Source organism: Phoenix dactylifera, chromosome 14 (genome assembly GCF_051530095.1).
Source record: "Phoenix dactylifera cultivar Ajwa chromosome 14, Ajwa_hap1_PhDact_Kaust_v1.1, whole genome shotgun sequence".
Classification (NCBI taxonomy): domain Eukaryota; kingdom Viridiplantae; phylum Streptophyta; class Magnoliopsida; order Arecales; family Arecaceae; genus Phoenix; species Phoenix dactylifera.
The window spans coordinates 16,295,438-16,312,832 of NC_143203.1; the positions used below are offsets into that span (position 1 = coordinate 16,295,438).

At 37.3% G+C, this 17,395-nt stretch overlaps 1 protein-coding gene across 1 annotated transcript; it reads right to left on the reverse strand.

The window, feature by feature from the left end:
- Positions 1-8,552: 8,552 nt before the first annotated feature.
- LOC103723340 (8-hydroxygeraniol dehydrogenase-like) lies at positions 8,553-9,638 on the reverse strand. The gene is made up of 3 exons (XM_008814227.5): positions 9,354-9,638; positions 9,101-9,254; positions 8,553-8,991 (listed from the first exon to the last, which is right to left on the reverse strand). Exons 1-3 carry the CDS (start codon positions 9,555-9,557, stop codon positions 8,789-8,791), a joined length of 561 nt encoding a protein of 186 aa, XP_008812449.2. The 5' UTR covers positions 9,558-9,638; the 3' UTR covers positions 8,553-8,788.
- Positions 9,639-17,395: the final 7,757 nt, after the last annotated feature.

Sequence of the window (17,395 nt, forward strand, 5' to 3'; positions counted from 1 at the left end):
CGACATATGCATTGAAAAGGACGAGCCAACAAAGAAGTTATCGCTCGAGCTAATGAAGGAGTTCTACTATTCAATCATTAGTTTGATAAGTTATTACATATTATTACTGCAACAATAATGGCAAAGGTTGTTGTGGCGTTTCACGACATCGACAGGTTCAATATTGTTGGTATGGACATCGCAATGTGTGTGTGTGGGGGGGGGGGGGGGGGTGTTGTGATTCATTGCCAAGTCCTAATCCGATTAGAATTCTTGTTTAATTGGTTATTTGTTTTAATGACTCTAAGATTTTATTCCTAGTTTTATTCTACTAGAATACTTATCCTTTAGTAGTTATCAAGTCTTATCTTTTAGTGGGTGATAGTTATCCTTATCCTTTAGTAGTGATAAGTTTTTATCTTTTAGTGAATGATAGTTATCTTTATTTTTTGATAGTGATAAGTCTTATTTTTAGTGGGTATTGAATTTGAGTAGGAATCAAACATCCCACCTAGCGATGCTCTATTTAAAGGAGCCGTTGGTGTTTCTTTTAGTATGGTGTGAGAAAAGAGAGAGAAGGAGGGAGTGAGAGTTGTCCTTCTTGGTGAGGACTGAGAGAGAGTCTTTTCGTGTGATTGAATTTTTTTAAATTAAATTTTTTTTCTTAATTATTTTTCTTCCAGCATCACTTTTCTATTTTTCTTGTTTGGTGTTTGTTTTAGATCTTAGGTCGGCACAGTAGATCTACTCTGTGTAGATTGACCGTGCCAACCTCAGATTTAGAACAAACACCAAACAAGAAAAACAGAGAAGAGATGTTGGAAGAAAAATAATTAGAAGAGAGAAAAAAATATTTAATTAAAAAGAATGAGCTACACAAAAAAGTTCTCTCTCACTTCTCACCAAGAAGAACAACTCTCACTCTCTCTTTTTCTCTCTTTTCTCACGCCATTCTCCTTCTCTCTCACCCACTCTACTTTTCTCTGGGCACACCAAAGGAGACACCTAAGATCTCTTTAGGTAGAGTGGGATGTTTGATTACTACTCAAATTCAACACCCACTAAAAGATAAGACTTATCACTATTAAAGGATAAGGATAAGACTTATCACTACTAAAGGATAATGATAAGACTTTTCACTACTAAAGGATAAGGATAAGACCTATCACTACTAAAGAATAAAGATAAGACTTATTACTATTAAAGAATTCTTGTAGAATAAAACTAGCAATGATTCTCAACACTCCGCCTTATTGCGAAGTCCATGTTGACAATGCTGAGCTTGCTGATGTTGTGAAATGCCACAACCACCTTTGCTATTATTACTACAATAACAATATGTAATAACTTGTCAAACCAATAATTAAATAGTAGAATTCCTTTATTGGCTTGAATATTAACTTTTTTGCTTGCTCATCATTTTTAATGCATATATCAAAATCGACGATATCCTCCAACACTTCTTTTCAACATTGACTCTACGATCATAATGTCAAGATTCTATTGAGCATCCAACTTATTCAAATGAATATTTGGTTGCTAGTTATAATCGCTGCTTACCAAAACATTGGCTGTTACTTGCACACTTGTAAAATTAACAGTAAAGCTTTTGCTATATTCACATACCTCTACTCGAGCAGCTTCAAGTATCTGCATACAATTGGCTTTTACATAAAAATTAAATTTTCATTCATAGAATCTTCTAAAAGCTCGAACTTTGGAGTTGCTTCAAAATCATTGGTATACTAAAAAAATCTTCTCGAGTACCAAGGCATAACATGAATCATCTCCACCAAGCATGTCTTGTTTCTGTTTGATCACTAAAACTACTTCAAAATTAGTCAGCTTTTCAACCTCATGGCTAACTAAATCTCTATAAATATCCATATCTTGATAGCTTCAGCACAAAACTCTTCTGCATTATTTGATTTCTCATTATGGATCTCTATAGATGGATCAACTGTAGCATCCTTTGACTCTTCCTGAGCAACTTCAATAATGATATCTTCTGAACTTGATATAGCATCCATGTGATCAAGCTGCTCCTATTCTAGATTTTCTTTTAGACCTGATTGACCCTCAGACTGATCAATTTTGCTATGCTTAGAATCTTCAAAATATGAACCAGTCTCTAACTGATCAAGCTTCTGCTATTTCAAATTTTTATCTTTAAACCAATTCTGATCTTCTTCCAAATTTTTAGAAAGATCTAGAACCAAAATCCACTCTTCAGGTAACTTTTGGATAATATTTCTCACCTTGTTAGAATTGGAGTGGACAACCGCAAGAATATCTCACACTTGTTTTGGCTCTTTGTATATCCTAGATGTAGAGATAATTTTTTTTTATCAACTGAAATTTGAATAATCCACATCGCCTTTCTAGATTTCAGATTCTACTTTCTTCTCGCAACCTCGTCGTTTAGAGTATCTATCAACATCATCTTTGACTCATCCAAGATATCCTATAAATCTTGTCCTTTCAAATAAGACTTGACAATAGCCTTCCAAATTAGATAACTGGTGTTCTTAGATTTATGGAGAGAAGTGGTAATAGCAAAAGCTTTCATATTAATGTTGGTTAGGTTAAACATGTTGAACTCATAGAGAGATAAGATAGTAGCATCAACCATAATGATTCATCTTTTGAATCACCAAACAAGAGTCCATATGCTTGCACTACTGCACAACGAATTTTTGGAAGATCTTCAACCACGTTGAGTTACGAACACACGAACCACCAACAATCAAGTCGCCGCTCCAAAACTAAGCTTTGAAAAAAATTGAATGAAGCTGCAAACTGCTCAACCACTATCCAATCTGGCTATGATACCATGTAGAATGGCAGGCTACGCAGAGTAGATCGACCGTGCTGGCCCAAGATTTAGAACAAATGCCAAACAAAAAATAAAAAAGAGACTCTCAAAGAAAAATACTTAGGAAAGAGAAAAAATACTTTATTAAAAAAAAATAGCTACACGAAAAAGCTCTCTCTCATTCCTCATTAAGAAGAATAACTCTCACTCTCTCCTTTTCTCTCTTTTCTCACACCACCCTCCTTTTCTCAAGCCACTCTTTTTTCTCTAGCCACACCAAAGGTCTCTTTTTAGATAGAGTTGGATGTTTGATTACTACTCAAATTAAACATCCACTAAAAAATAAGACTTATCAATACTAAAGGATAAGGATAAGACTTATCACTACTAATAGATAACGATAAGACTTATTACTACTAAAGGATAAAGATAAAACTTATCATTACTAAAAAATTTTTTGTAGAATAAATTAGCAATGATTCTTAATAATCATTTGGCAAACTAATTGCACTTATCTAAATACAAGCATATTAGGAATGGCTGATCTCAAATATGCTGAAACTTAGAATCAACCAAATAGGTACTCTTGTTCATTAGCTTGAATCAAGTGGCAATTTTTGACGCATGAAATTGCTCTCCGTTATTTCGTACAAATCACAAACATACTCAAGCCCCTTCATCGATTCAGCAGTGGAGTCACTCTACCAGATTAACTTTGACTTTACAAAATAGATGAAAAGAGTTTATTCCCAAAGGCATATAGGATTGTGGCACCACCTTTTATGTACTTCAAAATCTTGGGTTAGAAAAAGGAGACCAGAACATTATGAAAACAATATGATGGTATCAAAAGTTTCAAATATTGACATTCTTTACTTCGATCCTGAACGGGGAAAATAGGGTACTATTAGTTCAATCTAATCCATTATCAAGAGCTGATCTTGTTATTGTTGTAGAATACTTGTTTTCATGTATACAAATGCTGAACTTTGATAGAACTTGATAGCATTTGAATTATTTATAGTTATAGCTGATATTAAATGATACTATAAAAAATTAGCTATCACAGCTTTTTAGTTATTATAATCCATAACATTGTTATATTACATTTCAAGAACAGCTGAAACAAAGGAGAAAAAAATCATATCCTGAGCATCGCACAAGTTATATGTTAATTTACTTCTAGTTTGGAAACTATGTATAGAAGGTGGGATAAGGCATTTATCCTATCTTATCTCTGGGATAAATGCCCAATAAGTGAAATTATGGGATCCCCAACAATGCGAACTATGAATTAACCAGGGATTAGTGGTTCCCTAGGGTTCTTAGAATTTCACTATCCCTACATTTTATCCATGCTTGGTTAGTGCAATACAAAAATAATAAAAACAATGGCATAGTTGTCGTTTTATATAAATAATAACATTGCATATGTACTATAATACTAGGAAATGATCAAATGAGGATTAAAAAACTTTATTCCAAATGCAATTTTGAATTATCATTCCAAAACTGTCCGCATCTATTGGAGATAACAAGTTATCCCCTAATCTCTTATCCTGCTTGCGAACTAGCCTAAGAGTATGCATGTTTAGAGTCTTTTTTATGTCATCTAATTTAAAGTGTTTAAATATACACTATGATTTCTCAAAAACCACTTTCACAATATCATATTTCCCCTTGATAGCTCATGTGGGGAACTGGCATCCAAATAGGCCTTAGATTGTAAATGTCTCTACTATATTGACTCCAACAGTCCCCTAATTTCTCCTAGATTTCTAGGATTACAGCCACCCCATGCTCCTTAATGCTCGTGAAATTGGGCTTGTAGGCTTGGAGCCCAAGGCCAATTATGCTATGTGGCATGAGGGAAGCAGGGAAGACTCCCAACCCGAGTCTTCTTCTTCCCCCGATCTCGCCGGACTTTGAGAGTCCTAAGCTGATCCAAACACTGGATAAGCTCTAGGATCTCATCTATTAAAGATCCTTCTCCAACAATCATCATCGATCCCAATAATTCTTCTCTGAGTTCTCCCTCGATTCTCTGCCGAAATAGTCATTAGACCACCTCGTCGGACCGAGGTAATCACCCAATGCCTTTTTCTCTTTCTTTTTTTGGTTTTCTAGCCGATGATCCATCTTGATTCAAGCCGGCAAGTTGCCGGAATCCCCTTGAAGCAGGGGTGCCTTGTTTCGGTCACCTTCTTCCTTGTTCACCATCGCCGGTCGTTGGAATAGGCCAAGCTTCACCGTCTCCCAAGATCTCTGAGATAGTGGCCGTCAGTTAGGAAGATGAACCATGATCTAGGCCGAGTTGTTGTGGATATCCCATGCTTCATCTTGATTTTTCTCTCCTTTTTTCTGCACCGGCCGACCACCGTTGCCAATGATGCTTTGGTGGAGGGACCGCCCTTAGCCGCCACCACCAGAGCTCGACCAGCCTAGCTGCTGCCGTTCCTGATTCAAAGAAAAGGAGGAAAAGATGGGCTCTTCCCCTATATTGGGGAAGAAGAAGAGAGCCACTCTCTTCTTTCTCTCCTCTTTCTTCTCTTCTCTTCCCTCTTCCTCTTCTCTCTCTTCTTCCTCTCTCTATGTATGCTTCTAAGTGGACCCAATAGAGAATCCCTCCCTCTCCTTTGTTCCTCTCCATGTTCCTTGGTTAACCCCATGGCAGATCTTGGACTGACATTACGAATGCCCCATGTAGCCGTGCAGCATATATATGCCCCCCTCCCACCATGGTATTTGTTGAGCATGTTTGAATTTCATCATCATTATCATCATCAATTTTTATTGAGCTATCTATATTATAGCCCGATTCTTGTTCATGAGTTGACTTGTAAGACTGCTCGGATTCGATCCATCCGAACACCAAGATGTTACTACCTGGTTGGCCCTATCCTTCTTCCACTCCGGTCTTTGTCACTCATCTAACAATTTGACATTTTACTCTTGCTTTGATTGGAGATCGATTTTTTTCTTGATCAGATGAATTGTTATACACCATGCTTACTGAATCTGGCTGGTGCCAGCCAATGACTTTGTCTTTCTTTCTATGTAAATCTGTTTTTATGGTCAGCATTGGTCTTGTATAGGGGTGCAGTCATCTAGATTAAAAAAAAGCCCAAAAAGATTTTATGCTCTATTTCTTTAATCATGGTAGAACTCTAATTTCTTAATTATTTATTTAATCTCGAAGTATGTAGGATAGGAATATTAGATTTAAGAGTAATTTGGATATTAGATCTTTATTTTATTTTATTTTTGCTTTGGCGGGTTTTTCATACAATGCATGTACGAATACACCCAATAAAATCAAAAAACACAATCTCCCGGAGTGCTCGTGGCAGCTCCTCCTCTCCTGACCATAGGATGTACCCTGAGTGGTGAGCTGCGTAGGCAGCCACCCAATCAGTGGCCCCATTGGCCTCTTTAAATACATGCATGTCTTGGAAGGCTACCCCACCCGCGTCATCATTTCTATATCCCGGATCAGGGGGTGGTCCGTGCTCTCATCCCTCGGACCCCCTGAATCTACTTGATAATCGTGGCCGAATCGTCCTCTAGGATAATCGAACTGGCCTGCAACACCTGCTGCGCATGTCGAAGACTTGCCTAAGCAGCCCGCAACTTTATCCCGAAAACCGATGCGTCAAACACTTGGCAGCCGCCTGCTGCCACCATCCTAGAGTGCGGGTCTCGTATAACAAAGCCCGCACCTCCTCGCGCACCTCCATCCAGCATAGACCCGTCAAAGTTGACCTTAAAGAAGCTTGAGATGGGGGCTCCCAGGTGAAGAACACCGTCTGAGGAGCTGTCCGAGCAGAGAGGGAACCCCAGGTGTCCCGAGCTGTCAAAAGTCTATCTGAAGAGAAAGTGGGCTCGATCTCCGTCGCCTGCACTCGAGTGAACTCAACAACAAACCTCGGAGTCATCCTGCGCTCTCCTCTGCCCCACACGTCCCGCACTCTGCGAGGATCCCCAAGCCACGTCTGCTCAACACTGCTGTCGTCGGAAGGCGGTCCCACGTCACCTTCCATAAGAAAAGTGCTGCCCTTGGGTGAAGCTCGGACCTCTAGATCTAAGTGCAGTCCAGCCCTGGCTCGTGCTCCCGCTGGATAACACGGAAGAGATCTTCCAATCTGACACTGGTCCTGCACGAGATACCCCAAACTCTGACATCTGGCCCCGTGCATCCCGGTACCGGAAGGGACCGGATCCTCTCAGCAAGATGTACCCCGAACTGCTATCACAATCGCACACCTGCAGCCCCTCCACTACCTCAGTATCAACCATGGTCGGCCAACTCCTCAGGGGAAGGGTATCCACCCACGGATCGCCGGTCACATCAATACTCCACCCATTGCCTATCAACCATCTGGTGTTTGCCGTCGCAGCCGACAAGTACCTCCCAATCTCGCGCCACATGAAGGAGACTCTACGACCACTTCGTACCACCCCCTTTGAGCTTCTTAGAGCTTCAAAATTAAGAAACTAGTAATGATATATTTATTTCTTATGCATCGGATCTTATCAGAACTCGACAATTAAGCATACTTGGGCGATATTAGTATGAGGATGGGTGACCTCCTAGAAAGTCCTCATGTTGTACCCTTTTTGTTTTGATTTTCTAGGGCCCTGCCCTTAGGAGTATGCTGTCGTGTCACGTGGCCTGATCTAAGTGTCAGGTTTGGGGCGTGACAGAAGTAGTATCGGAGCATGAGTTTAAGATTATTGGAGATTGTGATAGATATAGATCAAATATTAATATTATGATCACTTGGGACATAACAAAAGTAGTAGAAATAAATTTTGAGCTTAGGTGCATGATCACCATGCATTGTGATAAAATGCATGCATTGGGTTTGGTATACGATGAGTACGGAAGGACTAGATGATTTATATCTCTTATCATGATAAGAAAGGTTTAATCTAAGTTGGTTATACGTGTTTATTTGTTTATACGTTGTTTAAATCACTTGGAAGTTCAAACTTGATATGGATGTAAATATGATAGCACTTTTAGCTTTGCTGCTAATTATTAGAGTAGAATTTTTCTATCTTTCATGTTGTTGGAGTGAGCTAAGAAATTTTTTTTAGAAGTTTCGAATACTATAAATAGGTGTATTTCCTATTAATGTATTTGATTTTATTTTGAGGCCTAACATATTCTCTAGAGTCCTACCTTAGAGAGTGTGCAGTCATTGTGATCGACCTGGATGATGGGTTTGGGTTTGAGGTGTGACATAATAAGAGGACGAATCAAGGGATGACACTCTTCTGAATTAAACCCCGTCCCCTTGCCTTAAGTGATAAGGCATTGAAGCATTGGATGGTGACACAATTGGTACTATAAAGTACAATAATGGCTAGCTGGATCTTTTTCCAACAAAGATACTCGACATAATATTGGTAACAATAATTTGCTCTTGCTAATGACACTTCATGATAATCTACTTTGACCAACTATAACAAATCAACCTGGTTCAGCCAATTTGCTGCACAAACAATGCTTCATTTGTGGAAAATCTGCCACAATATCTAACACATATTACCAAAGTACGCCTTCTCGGTATCGGATTCCATATAGGTGCCACTTTGTTGCTATGTCAGTGCTCCACCTGTTACAAGAACTAGTTCGGCATACCAAGTGTCGGTATGTCTTCCATATCGCATACTAGTACTCAACCGTTAATGGTATTGCATATACCACCGAGCATGTGTTATATGGTCATCAAGACATGTTGAACTATATAGCATATGCTTAAAGATTATTTAATTTTCCATGCTTTGGCGAGCATCAGCCTCATATTATATTTTGTACTGATGAGCACCTGATAGCGCTTCTTCAAAGTCTGAGAAGAAAATACTTGGAATTATGCCCTAAAGAGTACAACTCGGGGATTGGACAATCTAAGGACCAATTATTGGAAATCAACATAAAACGACAACCATAGTTGCAAATGTTGGTGTAGGAGTCCATGGGACTCAAAACTAAGCAGCAGTTAAGCTGTTGGCTACATTGATGACGAATCGATATTTGATATCTGCCTTGGCAAGCCGCTCCATTGCCTTATTCACATAATCCATATCAATGAGCTCAATCTCTGCTGTTATATTGTTCTTTCCAGCAAAGTCTATCATCTCCTGCGTATCCTTTATTCCTCCAATGCAACTGCCTGCCACGAACTTCCCACCTGTTCACAGGTCAACGTAATTCCCCTCATCAAACTCACATCAGATGAAACGAAAGAAACCAGTAATCTTGCATCATATTTAAGCGAAGCTGGCGGCTTGTATACTTACCCCCAACCAAAGGAAAAATTGGTAGCTCCAATGGCTTCTCCGGCAAACCGACCATGATCATCTTCCCATGGGCCTTCAGCAGTAAGAGCAATGGCATGAGGGAATGGTCTGCAGACACAGTGTTGATAATGCCATCCATGGTGCCCATAGCAGCCTAACAGCACAATGACAACACATATGAATGACAGATAGAGAGGAGAACATGAGGCAGCAGGAGAAATCATGTATGTTTAAGTCTGCATTCATTTCATACCTTCATTTGCTCAGTGTTACTGCTGACCAAGAAAAAGTCAGCACCCAACCTTTCAATTGCTTCCTTCTCTTTGCGCTGGGATGAGCTGATCACTGTGACCTTCATCCCAAGGGCCTTACCAAACTTCACAGCCACATGGCCAAGGCCACCAAGACCAACCACCCCAAGATGCTTTCCTGCTTCGTTGAGTCCGAAATATTTCATCGGGCTGTACACCGTGATCCCTGCGCATAGCAGCGGTGCACCCTTGTCTAGGGGCAAATTTTCAGGGAACCGAATGACGAAGTGCTCATTAACGACGATCATATCAGAAAAACCTCCAAATGTCTTCGTTCCATCAGTGTCGATGGAATTGTAAGTAAGTATCATTCTAGGACAGTAGTTCTCAAATCCCTGTTTGCAGCTGTCACAGGAGTGGCAAGAATTAACCATGCACCCTACCCCCACCTTGTCTCCGACCTTGAACTTCCGCACCTTGCGCCCTACCTCAGTAATGATGCCCGCAAAAGAACAACCCATGTGCAGTTCTTTATAGTAAACCACCAAAGCTTCGTGCTTTTCAGGGCTATGGCTGATATTAGGAATTTGCTTGATATATTGGTGGGAGTTGATTTGTACTTCTTCATGAATGTGTTGGAGAGTGAAGCAATTTTGAGTACTTCTGCTCCTCTAAGCACTACTCTGTTTTGATGAGAACTTTCCCAGTCATTCAGGTTTAATTTCTAGGCCTCATAACTGACAAATTTAGCGAACTGAGAGTTTGAGAAACTCATTAACCACTATTACCTACTAACAAGTGAAAAAAATACTAAGCCTATCCAACTGTATTCAACCTGAATTAGGATAACAAATGAATAATGATTACTGTTTCCTGACACTCGAGGTCTTATTTTCTTGGGCAAAGATTGAAAAGTAGTTTGATGTCCATGCATGTCCACAGCCAAAACAATGTTTTATGTAATAATAAGATACAATCGCCGAGAAGCCACTTCACCATCCTGCTTTATAATGGATTGTGGAGACATAATTCGGAGCAAGCTTTTGTTATCCACTGTGTCATGCAGTAAAAACCCTTGAGTTAGAATTGGCACTAGAATTAGTTTTCCAATAGATTCGAGCAATATGCTGAAAGCACTGGTTAAGACCAGGCTGGCAGTAAGTAAATAAATAATTTCTCCATTATTTAAGCAAGTTGGAGAAGATAGTTAGATCTTGCAACTTTATCATCAAGAGAAGAATGCTAACAGTTTTGGGAGTAGTTCCAAAATTGCAGGCTTTTATATTCTTTAAATTCATTTTAAGGAGTCATAAGAGAATAGCAGGCTAGATCAAAACATGAACCGGATGAAAAAGTTCTGCCTTAAAAATTTTCATTCGTAGTTTGAGAAAAGGAAAACGAGAAAAGAGTTCACCGAAAAGAAAACAGACAAAAAGGCTTCCCACTCCAAAGGTAATCGTGAAAATGCAGTTCCATCAGTTGTTGTTCCAAGGCAGGGGAAAAAAGAGTAAAAGAGTTCAGTCATGTCATGTTCTCCCTGACCAAAAACTTACAAGCAGTCAAATTTGCCTGCACCTCGTAAACTACTCAGGATTTACGCGTTTGTATGAGTAGGGACATGGACCAAATGGGAAGTAAAATTTATAAATTAAAACGAGGTTTACGCCCAGCTCCTGGAGCTAGTAATAACAGCCGAAACTACAAGCGAACTTTTGATCAGTTTTCCTGAGAAAACAGTAACATGAGTAGTAAAGAGCGAATAAAGTCTACAGAACTGAAAATATAGCAAATAGAATTCCAATCAGAAAGTGAGTTTCTTCATTAAAAAGTCATCCATGTTATTCTTTTAATGTGTTCAGAAAAAATTACCAACTTTGGACAGAAGATCACCAGCTGCAAAAGGATCATAAAGCAGACATACATGAAATATTTTGCAGCAGGTGGTCATGGTCCTCAGCCACAAACAGCCAGCACAGAAGCCTGAATACAATATTACTTTGGAAATATGAAAAGCTTCATGGTGTTAAAAGTTGCATACCCTGGAATAATTGGGAAGATGGTATTTTTCCATTCATTCTTAATGCTGTGAAGGTCGGAGTGGCAGATCCCACAGAACAGTATCTTAATGGTGACATCACAATCTCCATTATTCCTGCAGACCATTAAATATATCACTATTAACTACTCATTCACACATTTATTAAATATAATTCGAGGTTCCATTCATAAAAAATACAAATTTGTGAGCAACCACAACATTGATGGAAGATTAAAAATCATCAACTCCTGACAGTTCAAATATTTAGTAGGCCACATAATAAAATGGCAAGGTCGCCAAAATTTCAACAAAGAGTTTCACCTGCAATAACTAACTTTTAAAGACATTACTCAGATAAAATACTGAATAACGAGGATCATGGAAAACTAATTTCTTTTTTGTGCTGCAGTGATTTTGCTGAGCTTTGTCCTACGGTTCCAAAAGTCACAAAGACCATCAATCATCAACTCAACTATGGGAATTAAATTTGGCAGCCCAAATTCAGAGCAAATTAAGGTGCGGTCTGTGGATACATGGACCTTAAAAGAATAAACAGAATATATATACAGTTATCCATGAGGTGGTCCACAATTAAAAACAATTAATTCAAGGTCCTGAGTTATTACAAAGATCCATGGATTAGTTAACATTTAATTCAAGGAGTGTTGATGTTATGTTTCACAATTAGTTGCATAACGTAGTAAATATAGTGCAACTTGATCAATCTATCCTGCACACAACCTACTCAAAGCAAATATTCAATGGGCTCAACCAAATTTCCATGGGCTCAACCAAATTACCCAACTCAAAAATAAAATAAGCAAGATATTTCCTAACCTAGGTATAGGGCCCTACATATTAACATCTACTAAATAAAGCCAATAACCAGCATTTAGAGTTCTATACCAAAATATGCAAAATATATATTAAAAACAATATTTAAGGGAAATAATCATGCATTCACTAAAGCGGGTGCGAGTCAACGCGCATTAAATAACAAGAGGACAATCGCAAACGGACCCACAAAAGAACCGACCAACCTACGCCTAGGAGTTGCCTTTCTTTTAGATAAGCGGCGACTCGGGGTTGTTCGATAGTAAATTAGAAGCTCGTTCCCAAGAGGAAAAAAATTCTGTTCCCATGCAGGGAGCAGTCGTGAGACTGGCGAGAGAGGATAATGCCTATCTCTTCTATACAAAAATAGGCATGTTTAAATCAAAAACAACCCAAATAATTACAAAGGAAAAAAAATGTACAGAGAAAACGAAGATTTACGCTTATTTTTCAAAAAGAAAACAAGAAAAAGGAAAAAGGAAAAGAACAAGAAATGATACAGCTATAAGGACCGACCAACTATTTTTAGAGGAAAAAAACAAGAATCACGGAGATCAACAACTATAAGAGATAGGACTCAAAGAGACCAAAAGAACAAAGAGATTGTGAAAGAAAAAACAAATCCAAAGGAAAAGAATCTTAGGAGAATGCCGGCATTGGAGGAGAGATCAGAGAAAGATGGAACAAAAAAAAGAAGACCTCCGGGAGAAGGGCAAGGGGGAGAGAACGCCGGAGTCGTCCCGCGCGGCCCACCCGATGGCCTTCCGGGGGTGCTCCGTCTCCGGCGATCCCTTCACCCCGTACTCCGTCGCAACCGCTGCCATTGTCCTTCCCGCCTCCTCCTCTTTTAATCCTCCTCCCCGGCGATCGATCTCAGAAAAAATAGAAGAAAAGACTCGCTCAGCCGGAAACGGCTAGAGACCCGCTCCTTTAAAAGAACAAGCGAAGCGGCGAGAGAGCGGACTTGAAAATTTCTAGAAATCCGTGGAAGTCTGGTGCACCAGAGGAACGTGTGCCGCTGTTAGTTGGCGTTTCACACGTCCGTATGTAGCTTTTCGTCAAATGGACGGTGATGATGAGTGGAGTGCATGGAACATTCGGTGGGCCGCAGGAATGTGGCGGAGTAGTTGGGATTTTGGTTCGGGTCTCTTGAGCGGAGGAGGAACACGGTCATTTGGCGCTGCAAAAGAAATAAAATGTCCACCATGCGCTTGATAAACTCTTAGGTAGTGTTATTGGATCACCAAGATGATCTTAGATTGTCGATATTTTTATCGTAGATTAATCTGATTTCTTGATGATCTAAGATTACCGTATTTGATATGATATATTTTAATGATTAAAGATCTTAGATATCCACTAGTAACATGTTTGGTATATTATGGTAATTCAAGAGACTATATAATAGTAAAATTGCCCCTGATATATTCCATAAAATAGATTTATTAATCATATAAAATATATTATAATAGGCTATTAATATTTTTGGCAATATATTAATCATTAATATATACCGCATAAATATAATTGTTAATTTTATAAGTTGTTAATCTTATAAAAATATATTAGTTGCTATTTTATAATTAATATTTTCGATTATATTTATAATATATTATTATTTTAATGCTAATTTTTATTAGGAAAATAAGGTAAATAAAATAATTTATCAAATAATTTCATAATATAAAATAAAATAGAATAAATAATTCTATTATAATTTAAAATTTTAATTAAACAATAATATAATAATAATATGATTTATATTAATATAATATATATCAAAATATATTATGTAAAATCAATATAATATATATAATATTGATATAATATATTACGTATATTGTATACCAATTTTTTTCACTAGACTGAAGATCATTTTTGTTCTCAAATTTTTGCTCAGGATCGCTGTTTGGAGGTGATCTTAGATATCTGACCTAAAGGATGAGCTTTCCATCACCAAGTTGGATGGTGACTTAAGGAGTGGAAGCAATTTAGGATTATTGCTACATAGGATCACTATTGTGCAACCAAACGTGGTGATCTCATCATCTCCACCTATATAATCTTTGATTTTGGGATGATCATCCTATACCAAATATTCTCTTAGAATCTTTCATTCTTGGTCTCTACTCTCTAGCTAGTCCCCACCCTTCTATCTCTCTCTTCTTTTGCACATGCTCCATCAACCTCACATAGATTTTGATGTGCGAAATTACCCTAGATGAAATCGGAGGATTAACTGGAGGTAAGTGGTTGGGCCATGTTACATTTGATCTCAAAGTAGTTTGGACCTAGCAAATGTTCATCAACGACTCTGCTACTCTACTATTCTATTAATTGATTTTTTTTTTAATGAGCAACAAGATGTGGACACCATCTCCTTCAAGATTTGCGCCTGGATTTCTTCCAAGTTGAGATTGATACCAGCTAGCCAAATTAAAGGTAGCTAGTAATGGACCATTTCTTTAATGAATAACTAAAAGTTACTGGCTCTATGGACATCACCTATCAAGGCTGCATTTGGAAGTGAAATGAGAGGCGATAAAGTCTCTTAATCCACTTAGATCCTGTTTGGATGCTGGTTATATCATGGCTTGGAGTAGGTTTAGCAATTTGACCTATGAAACAAAAGCTAAAAATGACATGTTAATTAAACTTAATAAGCCAACATCCCAATCCATTTAATTTGAATAAGCTAAAAATAAAGTTCAAACTAGAGCTCTTTTTTTTTCTCTCTTTATTTTTTCATTTTTTTTCTACAACTTATCCCACTGCCATTATAATATCAACTAAACAATGAAAATCCTAACCCATGGTTATGTGATTTTGGAGAGGTTACTAATAGTTTAATCTATTTACACCCCTGCCCATTTTATCAACAATTCAATGTCCAACAACAACCTTATTCCATCTCTTTTCAACCAAATTAATTATTTGAGGATATGGAATAAACCACTTTTCAAAACGACAGAATGCTTAATTGTAGAATAAATTAACTTGGAGTAAATAGGTTAACTTCGGAATAAACTGCTTTACACTACAAGGTTGAATAGTCTACTCCAGGTTCGGTAAAAAAAGTTTCTTTTAAAGACTTCACAAATGCCTGCTGCGCTCGAAATAAATTAGTTGTCTTTTGGTGTTTAGAGGGTGAAGGTGGAAAAAATGGCTTAGATGGGTTTTTGTTCTACTTAACTCTCTTTTAACTCGCAACAGGAAACATAGACTAAATGTTTCACTTTTTCTCGTTCTAACCTATTTAGCCCACTTAAGCTCCAGGATAACTTACTCTAATAAAAAGATGGAATAATTTAACCCTCTCCTTTCCCCTCCAACTTACTCTTTTGAACTCGATTATTTTAGAATTTTTATTCAACTTCTAAACATAGCCTAAGAGAGTAATCAATAAATGAACTAGATAGCCACCTGTCTAGCTTGTAAGCCTAAGAGATTGATTCAAATTATTTCTGTTCCACTTTATTTTTCATGATTTATTAACTCCAGCAATAAATAAATTATTTGAATTTTTTGTTGTATAAATAAGCAGCTCAACCAAAAAAATGATATCATCAAAATTTCCTTGCTTTTCTTTTATCCAAGAACAAATTTTTTAGTTACAGAAGTATTAAAATGTTACAGCAAAGCTATAATAACTATTATTGTGAGAATACATTAAAATGCCTCTTTTTTATTTCAAAAGAAATATATCTTTCTTAGAGACCATCAAGCATATATCGTTCTCACTATATTTGTTTCTTTTTTTCTTTAAGAGATATAAGTAAAGACAAATCCTATTAGCTATTTTATTTAGTTGTATATTTTGCTCATAAACTTTAAAGAAAGATAAGTGACAATATCAACATGTATTTAACTTAGTTTTGTTTCCATTTCCATGAACTGTCATCTTTGATTTGGTAAATTGCATTTTTAAAAATCAAATTTGGCTTCAAAATATGTAGCTTAGGAAAATAAGAAAAGTTATGAAAATAAGGAAAATTATACAATTATAAGAAAAATTTTGACTTCGACTTTGATTTGATAATTTTCATGTGATGGAGTGGATGCAATTATATTTTTTTAATGTTTTTTACACCTTTTTATTTTAGAAAAGCAATAAAGAAAATTTAAGAGGCTTATATACTTATTTTGAGTTAATAAAATATAAGAAAGAATCATATTCTACCAAGAAAATTCATTTATTTTATTTATATTTGCATTTACGTCCATGCTGTTAATATCTAGTTTGTATCCAAATCTATTCAAAATAAATATAGATGCAAATTTTAGCATCCCACTAACTTTATATGTTTCCACTTTCGTAATCTTACATTGTTAGTAGCATTATGCAAGATTTGCTTGTAATCTGAGGCTAGAAGAATGGAGGTGATTTTTACAAATGTCATTGGAAAGAAAATATGAAAGGAGATGTTACTTATGTTAGTTTATATGAAGGACTACATGAGAAAAGGGCTCAAATGGTGTACATGGGTATGAGAAGCCTAGGGCAATTTAAGCTTTATGAGGAAAGATATAAAGAAGGACCAACCTACCACCTGAGTCCAGTAGCTCAGACTGTTGGTGCTGCTTATGGCCATCCCAATTAACACCCTAAATGCATTTCAAGTACCATTTTCCACCTCAATTTTTTCTGTCTTGTCTCCTCTTTCTTCATTCTTTTAATAAAGCAGATGGAGCATGTCTGCTCCCTTTTCTTTGAAAAAGAACTATTCAACTACAAATCCAAACTTAGGCATCACTGACAATGCTAATTCGCAAATGGTGATTCTTGTGAGGATGGGCTTTTTGACTTTCTATGCTAATGGATGAAAGATGATGCATGTTGTGACTTGCAATTGACTATGTGCCTATTAGTTACAACACTGCATCTCAAATGTTAAAAAAATCATTTGAGATGATATAGAATGAACCATGAAGTGCATGGAGAGATTGATAGGAATTTGCAGTAGCTACATGACGAGCACTTCCTTAGAATTCTTTTTCATTTCAGTATTGATAAAAGGAAACAAATATACGAGTCCAAAACTTACACAAATATGGTATTGAGCAATATCAGCAAAACTAAGACAACCAGGAGACTTAGGGCTCGTTTGATTCGCGGAAAACATTTTCCTTCCTAGGAATATAATTCTTGATAAGCAGATTCCTGGAAAAGTA

Excerpts from the sequence above, each read along its gene's own strand:
- LOC103723340 (XM_008814227.5), bottom strand. The coding sequence starts at position 9,557 with ATGAAATATTTCGGACTCAACGAAGCAGGAAAGCATCTTGGGGTGGTT. Across the intron at positions 9,255-9,353 it reads GTAACACTGAGCAAATGAAG|GCTGCTATGGGCACCATGGA; the intron begins GTATGAAATGAA and ends TTGTGCTGTTAG. Across the intron at positions 8,992-9,100 it reads AATTTTTCCTTTGGTTGGGG|GTGGGAAGTTCGTGGCAGGC; the intron begins GTAAGTATACAA and ends ACCTGTGAACAG.